General features: G+C 42.3%; 1 protein-coding gene across 1 annotated transcript in view; it reads right to left on the reverse strand.

Annotated features, from left to right (window-relative positions):
• Window positions 1–12,904, reverse strand: part of SYDE2 (synapse defective Rho GTPase homolog 2) — a 28,019-nt gene that overhangs the window by 3,038 nt on the left and 12,077 nt on the right. Inside the window, exons 3-6 of the mRNA XM_065675201.1 lie at window positions 9,863–10,956; window positions 7,127–7,253; window positions 3,521–3,702; window positions 2,357–2,588 (exon numbers count right to left, since the gene is read on the reverse strand). Of these exons, the coding sequence (XP_065531273.1) occupies window positions 2,357–2,588; window positions 3,521–3,702; window positions 7,127–7,253; window positions 9,863–10,956 (1,635 nt within the window). The remainder of the gene's footprint in view (window positions 1–2,356; window positions 2,589–3,520; window positions 3,703–7,126; window positions 7,254–9,862; window positions 10,957–12,904) is intronic.

Raw genomic sequence — 12,904 nt, forward strand, 5'->3', positions numbered from 1 at the left:
TGTCAAAGCTCAGTTTTGAAGATTCATGCCAGATTCAAACTGCAACAGAGAAAAAAGCCTATCTAAAAAGTAGAAACTCCCAGAGCACCAATTAAATTTATAGCGTGAGTTAATCACCATCGGGTTCTGGGTCAAAGGAAAGCAAACAGCTCAGCTCACACGCTTGGCCCAGGCTACAGGAGTAACAGAAAGCAGGCACAGCAAAAGAGGTTAAAACGCAACAAAAACCCCACTGCTGAGAAACACCTAGAGAAGCTGAAGAGCCGAACTCTTATGCTTCTCTTCTGCCCTAATGTTCTGCGCTATTAAAGCAGCTCATTTGCATTAATTTGCCTAAGCAGCCACAACCCCATGTCAGATGTACACTCAAACAGGCTTGATAGCGGCGTTACCTGAACTCACGATTCTACAGCATAAGTTACTAACAGTCTCCTCCACTGTTACCGGCTTCCTATGGTAAACAGCACAAATATTTTTACTGACCTATTAAGCCTATTAAGCATCTGAGCTGCAAAACTCCTGCTTTTACACAGACCACCTCTTGGAATTAGCAGCAGAGACTTTCTATTCCCACAGAATAGAAAACGTGGTGCACATAAACCCTTGCGGTTCACAATCTCACCCAATCCCCATTGTACTCCTTGCACACAAGCACAAAGGCTTAGTCCAGAGATGTGCCCAATGCTTCTCTTTCTAGGTCTGCATTACAGGTCTCTCCAAGGGATTTTAGTCTTACCTTGCATCCTGAACAGTAACATGCAATAACTATCACTGCTTCCCCCCCACCCTCCTTTACTATAACAAAAGCCCTTCTGTTTAGACTATGCTCCATTAAGAGGAAGGGCCGTGGCTTAACAATAACTTGCCAGTATTATATGGTCTAACTGAACAAGGACTATTTGTTTTCAGTTGGAAAAATACGGAAATTGAAGTATTGAACAACATGTTGATTATCAAGCTGTCTCAATCTACAGAAGATTAAATGTAAGCGACCAGGCTGGGATCCTTCCGTTGGGTCCAACTGTTCTGTTTACACTGTCTGATGTACACCTGCTCACGTCTCTGTGTTCGTGTTTTACCACCCTTTTAGCACAATGTTCAGTTCTTGCAATCCAAGGGACAATGTTCGGCTCTCCTCTTCAAGGTGAAGGAAAACTCCACTACTGACCATGCTCCTGTCCCCTTTACAGCAATGCACACTCCTATGGGCAGAGCTGCATCTACCTACTTGTTTTCCACAGCAGCTGTGCCATAAGCCATCCCCAGGGTTTCATAATTAGCTCCTGCACAGCATCTGCTGCTCCAAAAGCCCTCAGTCTCCTTCTTCCTCCACCCACGTTTCTCTCCAGTGCGGGCTCACCTACTGATAACCTGTTTTCATTTTTGGTGGTCAGCAGCTTTAGGACTGCCCAGCTGCAGCTCACAATGAGGCAGAAGTGTCCTCAACCATCTCAAGCCCATCATGAAGATGCACCATTTGTCAAACTAACTCTCCTTTTGCTCTTATCTTCAGGCAGAGCCAACAGCCAGCAGCCTCCCTGCCGTGCTGACCCAGAGCATGGTCAGTGTGTACTTGGTTACAGCCACAGGGTTGGCTGTCACAGGAGATGACTCCAGGGGATGGCCACCACCGGGTAACCAGAGTATGGAAATAATGTGAAGGGCATCATCCACAAGCAGCTCTTGCAGTGATTTCCTTCCTGCACCTGCACCTGAGCTGCTGGAAAGCCACTCACCCGCTCAGCTGGAAATGGGGCAGAGTGGCTAACACTGCCTAATGCAAGCAAACTGTTATCAATCAGGCTGTCAGGATGTTTCCAACTCTGCCAAGTTACAAGGGAAGAAATAAAGCAGCCCTTAGGGTTATTTCTGAGACCAAACAACTAATGAATTCCATACACAGTTAATCCTGAATGGTCAAAGCAGGAGAGTAGGTGGGGGAAAAAAAACAATCAAAGCCCCCATTAAAACCCCCAAACAATCAAAAAACCACCCCAAAAAGCCCAAACAAACAAAAAAACATCCCCAAACCCCCCTAATTCAGATGCTGAAGCCTCACTGTTACTAGGTTTGTTTTTTCTCACGTCTTTAATCACATAAATCACTCTCCACCATTTCTGACACGATAATCAAACTCTGCCGTCTGACAAGAAAGCAATCAAAACAACACATTTCCTATTAAACAAAGTGATCAAATATAAAGGGTAGACGATAAAATTGTCAAGATTTCTTTAGATTACCAGGTGATAACATAGTACCTCGTGTTTTAGGAACTATGATGCTGCTCAATCACCCTGTGGATTAACATACACTGTTACACAGTACAACCACACAGCAAAGGTTCATGAAACAGTACCTGGCCACAGCTGGAGTAAATAGTGAAGAACCTCTATGTGCTTTTTGAAATCCAGGGCACTAGCAAGCTCCTCTGAGTCGATGAAGACTCTGTTGTTATGGTTGGTGGTCTCCTGCCTCTGGCTCAGTAACACAGGCCCAAAACATACGGCTAAATTCTGGCAGGTCATCTTATTTACTTCATGGTAAGAAGCCACTAGTTTCAGGTGATTCAACAGCATCTTCAGGGTAGCCTAAAAGAACAAAATGCTGCTCAGGAAACAAAATACTCGACACTGGTGGTGCTGACACCCTAACGTTGCTGCTCCAAAGACTAACAGCAAGGCTGACAGCTATGTTTTTTTCTACCAACAGCCATCAATCGGATATGTAAGTCCTGAATTAGGAAAGCCATATGAAACTATCACAGAGCAGACTGTCACTATCACTATCACTATCTAGTGACTAGATATCACTAGACTATCACTGTCTAATTAAGACAGACTTTCTGGTAAAATTCAGCTTGTTTCTTACCTGATCTCAGTTTTACATTGATGAGTTTTCTCACAGTGGAAAGGGGACAGGAGGAGAGGGGAGAGAAGCTGCAGAAGCAGTACTGATGATTCAGGTACATTAGAAAATAAAGAAATATTCAGTATGGCCCCAACAACAGAACAAGCTTCCAGGTAACTTCCAGGTACTGTGCAGGCCACTCACTCTCTATGTCCCCCTTAGAAACAGGCTAACTGTGGTTTTCTACGTTTGGGAGGTGTCAGCATACACCACTATCACACTGCACAGTGGTAAACAAAGGCTTTATTGCACATACTTAAGAACAGCGAATGCATTTGCCCTTGTGATTATAACATACAGATCAGAGAGCTCCATGGAAAAGGAGCAGGACACCACAGGAGAATATTCTTCAATCTAACTGTAAAAGTAGTGGTCACAGCTTTTCATGCAGTTTTATAGAAACAATATAAAAGGCTACCCAGAATAAACCCAGTAATGCAGAGCTCAAATTAATCACAGCATGGAAGTATTTTCAAAGACATGGGGCATCAAAACTCCAAGTGGACTGTTAAGTCAGGAAATGGGTGTACATATTTTGACATGTTTTATTTCCAGTGTGAAAATGTTTCTTATTTTCTGAAGCATGCAATTTATTTGCCCCAACACCACTCACCTTCTCAACATCTGGCAGGCAATCCAGAAGGGCTGCTGTGTGCTCAGAGTCACTTGGGTCATTCTCACAGCCACTTGCTGTCATTCTCAAGGGATTTTTCACCATGGCATCTAACACTGCTTCATAGAGCTGCTTGGTTATCAGGGGAGAGGGTAGCTCTCGCAGGTAATCCTTTAGGACACCTTCACAAGAGACACAAGAACAGTTGCCTTTAACTAGGTGCAGATTCGCTTTCCAACACTTTTGGGAACCACCGAGGGACATAAGCTTCATCTGAACAATGAGAAAATCCTTTGTGTCAGTGCTGCTCCTTACACTTGTGAGCCAGAGGTGGGAGGTTGACAGCAACATGGCACAGTGAACCATGGACTCAGCTAAGAGGCAGGAGGTATCTCTGTAACCTCCCCATAAGGCTAGGGCCACCAGCACCCCATCCCTGCAATCCCAGCAGCTTCTCCAACTCACGCAAGGCAGCTCATCACAAAGAAAGAAGTGAAGCCAGGATAGGAAGGTGCACTGCCTCCAGAGGCGGGCGCAAAACCAGGTACACCAGGCACAGAGTGGGCACCTCTCCTCATCAGGGTGTTGGAGAGGCAAGGAAAGAGCTCTTATCAGTCCCCCTCCTGTCCAAGGAAAGGAGCTTTTACAGACATCAAAGTCTTCAGCTCCATGACACCTCCTCCTTTACATGCAACAGCAGTCAATTTGTCTGTTCAGTTTATTTGCAGCTATAAAATGATAAGCAAACATCCCAGTGCCAGCGGCATGTTTGGTGAAGCACACACATTTCCTCACCTACCAAAGCAAAAAACACACAGATGTCCTCGAGGGGGAAACACCAACTCCTGCCTGCCTGCCATATTCTTCTGGAATATGATTTGGTGTATTCTGCTTGTTTTATAAAGAATATGCCACTTCTGTTACAGCTCCACTTAAGGGGCTAGTTTTTGTTTAACAACTTAACTATATTCCTCTCTGCCCATCAAATTTTATATCTTCCCTGGATTTTGGAGGCCCACATTCCATGCCCGGATTAGCTGGTTAGAATATTTGAGAGACAAATGCAGCAGAGGCTGGTGCTGTACAGCATGGTTTAGGATACTTTCCTTTCTCCATAAGCAAAATAGTAGCAAAAGATGCTGATTTTTATCAGGATCTTTGCTTCAGCTGTGCTTTTTTTGGAGGGGGAGGCTGACATAAGAATCATCTTACAGTAGGAACTGGTCTGTCGTAACCAAATCCCTTTGTACCACTAAAAACCTCACAACTGTCCATTAAAATTCATTTAGTAGGAAATCCTGTAATAGCATCCACAGTCATAGGACTACCACCTGTCAAAGGACTTTCTCCTGTTCAGCCCTGAATAACAGGATAGTTTAATGCCCCCTGACCTTTCTAAATCCTTTTGCTATTTACTCAGCTAAATTAGCCCTGTAAGAGGCTGCTGCTATTTTTTGCCACAAATCTACACTTCCCACTGTTGCCAGCCCACTAGCACATTTCCCTTGACACAACCACACACAACAAATTTAGACAGCAAGCACAAACTGCCATCCACTTCATTAATTCCTCATTTTTCTGGCCCACTGAGCTGTTACAAGCATTGCATGCTTTATGCAGAGATATGAATTCACGTGGATGAGAACAGACACGGTACGACAACATGACTTCTGGTCAGTTCCAAAACTGGGCTGCACGCTCCAGTTTGAGCCACAACCGGACTTAATTTGTGTGTAAGCCTCTGCCAACCCCAAGAGCATTTCTCAGTCAAGATTTAGTCATTAAATGCTCATTCTTTAGTCTTTGGAGACCTGTCAAAACCAAAAAATCCTTTTAATCTCTTCACAAAGGAGCGCTACTCACATTTCAGAGGGACACGAGGCAGCGCTTCTCTCCAAATCAGCCAAGATTTGTGCTGAGGATTCATATTTTATGGAACACATGTTTTGGCTGATAAAAGTATGAAGTGTGTGCATCAGCCTCAGCATTGCAAATATAGCAGTAAAACACCAGGGAAAACATTCCCCCGCAACCCAGCTCCCTAAGGAAATTCAAGAAAGGTTTTGTGGGCTCTCTTATTGCTAGCACTAAGCACAGTGGGTACCTAGGTCTGTCAGCAGAAACTGTAGGTTCCCCTTTCAATCCAGGCCATTTGCCTGCTTACAAGCTAGTATCAGGCAGTTTCTGCTGTTTGGCAGAAAGCACCGGAAGGTTTTTATTCCCCCCATTCTGAACTGATTTACAAAAATCAGGGAGAAAACAGGGCTTCAATAATTTCACGAAACAATCTGATCTTAGAAGTTACCACCATTTTTTCTCATTAATTTATTTGTAAAATAAATTAATTTTGTAAAATAATAATAATAAATTAATTTGTAAAATAAATCCAGTTTAAAAGATCCTTCATAAAGGGTATATACCATCTGTGTATAACAACAGAAACATAAATTTCTGCTGCGAGAATGCTTGTACTTCAGAGCAACACTGAACCCAACAGCAAAAATCTGCCAAGGCAAGAAAGGTGAACAGACTAGACTGTACATTCTGAACCAAACAGTTTATTTACCCCAGTAAATGTCACCAAGTAGTAGTATAATTATACAAAGTAGTGTCAGATGACTAAAGTGTAATGAACAAAATTAATTCCCAATACACCGAAATTAAATAAACCACTAAACAGGGTAGAACTGTCCCATACAGCTGGATGCTGGATGCTACAGAAAGGGCTTTGGCACAGGAAATTTATACCCTGGCTACTGTTGTTACGTTTTTCATCCCTGGAAAAGTAGGAAATTAATGCTTCTGAATAATTTCCCAGAGCAACTGGTGTACTCAGTGGTACCTGAAATTAAAGTAACTTTGTCTCACATAACAAGTGTCAATAGTTATAAAACTGTTCTGCTTTTAGGCAAACAAAACCAACCTCAACAGTCTACTTCAGTTATGCAACTCCTGTGAACGCACCCATGTAAAGAGCTGATGCAGATGCAGACCTGCTGTTCCTGTACTCCCAGTCCTTCCCACCTTTGCCAGGAGCTTACTGCATGACAGCAAGCCAACAGCCGATCCAGTGAGCAGAAGAAAGTTGCTATTTAATTATGCTTTAACAGAAGCAATGACCAAAAGAAGGCTTTTTCCTGCAGTTCTAACCAGCTTAAGCAAGATGATGGGTTTCCAAAAGTCCTGCAATCTACAACATAAAGGGAGGACAAGGGGTTTATCCGAGAAGGCCCTTGGAATCACACTGTAGAGTTGCTAGCACAGCTGACATGCCTGATCACAGCCAAGTGATCCTCTCCAATACAAACCAACAGCAGAGCCTGAACTGGGTCAGGGAACTTCGGTACCTTTCAGACTTCCCTCTGTAACTGGTGAAGCAGTTAGTGAAAGCAGCTCCTTCCATACCCTCTCTCCAAATCACTGCTCCTTCATACTTATACATCCCCACTGCACTCATCCTCACCTAACTTTTATCAATCCAAAGCAGCAGTTAACAGCTTGTTAAATGACAACAAAAAACTAGTTCAGAGCAAAACTTCACCTTCTAAAGGTACTTTAGGAACATGGCATAAATCCATACTACAAGAAAGCAAGTAAATCTATTACCTGTTATAACATTAATATCCGGGTACTGGCTTTCACAGAGGGTAACAGCCTTGCTGTCCTTTTCAAATGCCTCTCGAAGTTCTTTCTTAACTGCTGCTGAGCCACATAACCGATACAGGCCTACCACCTAGAAGCAAAAATAACAGCCTACGTCAGTCATTTCCCTGCAGAGGGGACTAATAACTGGCATCATGTGTTGTCTCATCCAGAAGTGCAACTAAACCACTGTCTGGAAATTCATATTAAAGAAATTCAATCAGTGCAAATCAAATGGTCACGCATGGTATCAAGCATTTCACAAGACACACAGCTGGGTCTGTGAAGTGCTGAATAACACTAATGTTTTCCATAATGGTGAACATCCTGAGCAGTATTTTGTTGACAGGAGTTTTAAATTGGAATAATTTAGTGCTTTTCTTCTACACAAACTCAGGAAACGAAATACTGATGAAACATCTATTCTGATCCTATTTATTTAGATCACCATTATTTTTCCTAGTTTAACTATACAAAGCAGAAATGGAACTTCAGGAGAAAGAAATAAGGAGAAGAAGTGGTTTGTGCTTTATGTATTTAAAATCACATACATTTTATATATATACCAAAATAAGGTTATTAATCATTAAGCAGGAAAAAAAAAGCAGTCATACAACTACCTATTAAGAAATGTTACAGGCCAATTAAAAAGAAACAAACAACAAGCAACAAAATAAACCATACTCCATTATTACACCTACAATATGATGTTTTAAAGATTACAAGATGCTGACCTACATGTGTTTCAAATCATATTAAAAGTTTTATGCAAAACCGGGGTTATTTAACTTGCTCAAAGTGATGGGAATGAAACCCATAACACTCTTGGACTGAATTACTGGTTAAATCATATACTTTTATGCACTCAAACCTTGCATTTTATCATTATTTACTTTTCATTTTCATCAACACCATTTACACAAAGCACTCCTATCATCTTAAGGAACTAAATCTTAAACATATTAATTTCATTTTAACGAACTTCATAGGCAGCTGTACTGAGCAGTAAATGGTTAGTCCAAAACTCCCATGGACTCAAAAGACAAAAAAAACCCAAAGACAAACAAACAAACACACAGAAAAACCCAAACAAAAACCAGACCCTGACTTGGACTGTACTGACTTAGACCATACAAATCTTGGTTTGCAAGCAAGAGTATTTGTCTGGCCTCATATTAATTCCTATTTAAATAAACTGAATGTTACCCAATTGAATTTGTACCCACTCTTACCAAGACTGGTCACAACCTAGTATTTGCCTAAGACAATTTCTTTCAAACTTTTCTAATGCCAGACCTGAATTCAGGTGCAGGTAACACACCATGACAGCAGTCTGCAGTATATAGTAGATACAAATGTCAGGCATGCACGTGGTTAAAAAAAATTAACAGTATATTTCTCATTTTTGGTTCTCCTTGTGCAAACACACAAAACAGATTTCATGCTCAAAAGCACCAGGTAAATTCAGACAATTCAGATCCCAATCGCTTCATTACCAGTGTTGCCTTGATTACCCAATGTCATTTGCATGACTAGGTGCTAATAAGCCCAAAATAAAATGCTGAAACCATGCAACACATACATTGTTAAGAATAAAACTTCTCTTTTCTACTGTTTTGCATAATGATGGAAGCATTCACAGTAAGAATCATACAGTTGTTATCAGCAGTGACTTTCAGCAAAGTGATTACATAGAAGTTAAGATTTCTCTGTATTTTATGACCCAGGTTATAAATAGCAGAGTTAATCTCTTAACACCTGGAACTATATCCAACCTGTCAGCAATTTAAAATAGAAACAGTGGTAGGTGTGATTACTTCTCAATTTCACCTGAGCAAGAACAGGTGTACAAGAAACCAAGGGCTCACACATGCTGTGGAATAGCATGCAAGAGTCCTCCTACCATCCGACCTTAGGACTGTGAATAGTCCTTCCTATTCTTTCTTCTCTAACATCCATAACTGGTTATTTGTTTTCATACGTCATTCCTCAAACATATTTTTGTCCATTACCTTACATCAACCAAAAAGCTGTATTAACATGAAGAGAAGAAACTGGCACTGCTGCTTTACAGCATTCATCTCCTGTCCTGATTTTGAGAACAATCTCAAGAAAGGCCAGGGGCAGCAGCATGGGGAAACAACTAATTCAGCCCCCTGCGGTCTCCATCATCACCAGTGCACCAGAGCCAAGTATCTGGCACGTTGGCTTGAGACTGAACACATGTAAGTAAAATCTTGTCAAAAGACCTGTCCTCATCACTTTGTTTCACTGCACATGATGCCTCAGTTTTGGGCAGGAGGGAACATTATACTCATTTTTGCATTTAGATACATATCCTGATGGAGTGATCCGTGTCTGAGAAATCAAGCATTTTCAAGTTCCCAACTCTCCTTTCTGGGGGTGACTGCATACTGGTGGCTCCACATTCATTTCACTATCCCAGTTCTAAAGCACTATTTTGAGTACATCTCCCCTGCAAAAGCCAAGTTGGAAGCACTGATTTCACACAGTTCCATTATTCTTCCCACATTACAGCGACTAGTGCTTACCAAACAGGAGCAGCAAAGCAAAAGAAAACAAAAACCGACACGTAAAGGTGTTTTTCATTTCCCCTTTCCAACTCACTGCAGATACTCTGTGACAACAGTTACCCTAACACAGAAGTATTAACAGAACAAATTAAAATATGCACAGTACCTGACAGCCTCTCCTTTCAATCTCCAGGATGCATTTCTGCATCAAAAGTGGCACCATCAAGCCTGCGTTTTCCTTCTCTACAACTTTCCGAGCATCTACCCCAAACATCACAGGCTCCCGATCTGCATCGAGGCCATCAAGTGAGTTCTCCCACTGCTCCATGAGTGTCAGCTTGACGTAAATAAGCCCCCTGGGTTCCAGTTTGACGGCCAGTTGATGCGTCTTTGCCACTCGGAAGAGAGTAGGAAGAGTCACAGTTCCATGGCAGCACACACGGTTCTTCCGTGGGGTGGGCTCCCAGCTGAACACCACCAGCTTCAAGTGCTGAGCGTTTTCGATTTCTATGTTGAACGTGTGGTCCATATCTAGGAATGTTGTCCTACACGTAAGCAAGGCTGTTCTTGCTTTGTTTACTGAGTCAACCTGTATTGCACAAAAGACATCTTTTGAGTCCATTCTTGGTGGTTTTAAGTCTTCAGCACCATAAAAGTGAATGCTCATGAGTCCAGAGAGGTACTGAGAGCACTTGGGTTGATCAGAAAAGTTGTAGTGTTTGAAGGCATCAATATCTATTTCAGTTTTACCACCGTTACTTGGAAGACTCTCCTTTCCTTTGCCACACTTGGTTTCATGCCCATGTTTACCTGATTTTGTTATAAGTTCGGGAGAGTCGCCATCACTGAGGTAACCACCTTTGCTGAACGATTTGGAGCTCCTTGACCTTTTCTTTTTGGGGGTGTGTTGTGACAACACGCTACTGTCCAGGTGGTAACGACTTATCACATTCCTGCTGGCAGCTATGGTTGAGTTTCCAGAAGATGGCAAAGACACTGTATGGCTTGTATCCCTGGCTTTCAGCAGGGAAGGAGGATTATCTGAACTAGTATGGCTTGAAGTTCCCTTGACACTCAGCTTCCTGCTCAGCTCTGGCAGCTTTTTCATTTTCATTGAAAGCTTCCTCACAGTTCTGGGAGATTTAATTCTATCAGGGAATGGCCAGTTGATTGATCCGCTTTTTTTCAGAGGACTGGGACTTGAAGGAGAAGCCTCTGTTGAGGGAATATCAGCCTTGTGTGCAAGTACACCTCCAGACCCTTTAGAAGAAAAGAGAAGGAATAATCATATTCAAGCCATTACTGAATATGAATAATCACATTCAATGCTGTTCTCAGCAATGAAAAAACAAATATTGAGCTAGAGGAAAACATGTTGATTTGTCATAACTTGATACACATAATTCATTCAGACAACCATCATTCATTCATCAGGCAGATGTTCATGAGCATTTGGAGAGCTGCGCTCTGCTGGCTCGTTCAGCCAAGTTTGGTAGTTCATAGTCAAAAGCCAGATTTGTTCTGCTTTATGGAGATGAAAGGGCCAGAAACTACATAAAAACAAATGAGCTACCTCACCCATGACATTCAGCTCAAGTTATTTGTGCTGTATCCTCTGTACAAGCAGACGTGGCTGAATTCCTGGGGCACAGGTGTAATGAAACCAATCTTAAATGGGAATACACTGGAATATTGCAAACGCACCCCTGTCTACAAAGCCAACGTTTAGCTACATAGCCAACACATCAGCACTGCCCACTCCCCTTAGGTCTCGAGGAAAGACACTCATCTCTAGAATTATGACTGTAGATTATGACTGTACTCTTCTGCATGTCCTGCTATTACACCAAAGAGACCTAAATCCCTCCTGTATAGACACAGTGAACATCTCACACCTTTTCTTCCATCATTTTTCTCAGCTCCTCCTTCCCACCGCAGGACAAAGGAGAAGGAATACAACAAGGATTTATTCCTTCCTGCACTGCCTCATTCCTTCAGTGTTTTTTTCATGGGATACTCAGCAAATCATACTTTACAGGGGTTTCTCTTGCAGATTTCTTAAAGGCTTACCACTTTCAATTCTGAACTAATCACCTTAAATCCAAATCACCATAGAGCTAGTGACTTTTACAAGTCCCTTGTCCAACCAGATTAATTTTCACCCTTTAATTATAACTTTAAATACTTCACTTAGTTTAAACAGTTAATCAGGTGATCTGGTCTTTGGTGAAGGTAATTTGTTGTAGTTTTGGTTTTCTCCCAAAAATTCCTCTACAAAGACCAGTTGTAGTCTCAAGAGAAATTTGGCTTTAATAACTTTTGCAGACAGTTGCTTAAAAGACTATCTGTATAGAAGTCTCAAGTTATGAAAAGTAACGCCTAGAATATGTTTTCCAGAGCAACAGAGGAAAATTCATTTGGCCCTGCACCTCATGGAATTAGCCCCCTTGCAGGGGAAGGGCTATTTCTAGCACGTCTGCTGTGCTTTTCTGGCAAGCAGCTAGCTAGAAATGTAGTGTTTGATAAAAGTGGACAAAGACTTCCCTTGTACTGCAAATCACAGCACAGTCCCACTGGTGGGCTGGCCTGGAGTGCTCCATAGCAGTCAGTGCCATACTGCAGCCTGCTAACATTAATCTTCCCTTTCTGTCAAGTCTCTGGCACGGGCCTGGAAAAGCAGGCCAGCAAATTAAACTTCCCCCCCCCTTCCCAGCTCTTTGAAACTGAAGAGTCAAACACCCTGACTTTTATGCGTCCAACTTCTGCTGCATTCAGCAGCAAACAGTTAAAATGAAATATGTGGCTGGAAGAAACTTAACAGTTGAGTATTATGCAGGATGGTATTCCCATTAGCATTGAGCCACATGTTGTTCCACTAAAGCCAGCAATGTGCTGAGGTATGCACGCCATTTTAAAGAGTGTACACGACACAACTCCAAACAAGCTGCAAAAGGAGCTGTAGCATAGTTTGGTTACACTTCACTTCCCAGCCTTCCCCATCTGATACAGCTTTCCCACAGGGGTGCCAGAGCAACTGAGCTGCTCCTCATTCCTTTACCAAAGTACAAGGCTTGCTGGAAACAGGCTCCTCACTGTCCCTGCTCCTACTCACTCAGCCACTGCACATCCCATCTCAGCAGCTAAGCTTTAAAAATACCCTTACAGAAAGATGGTGGAGGAAGGAAGGAGAAGATGAAACATAAGAGGC

The sequence above is a fragment of the Lathamus discolor genome, chromosome 3 (assembly GCF_037157495.1).
Source record: "Lathamus discolor isolate bLatDis1 chromosome 3, bLatDis1.hap1, whole genome shotgun sequence".
In the NCBI taxonomy this organism is placed as follows: Eukaryota; Metazoa; Chordata; class Aves; order Psittaciformes; family Psittacidae; genus Lathamus; species Lathamus discolor.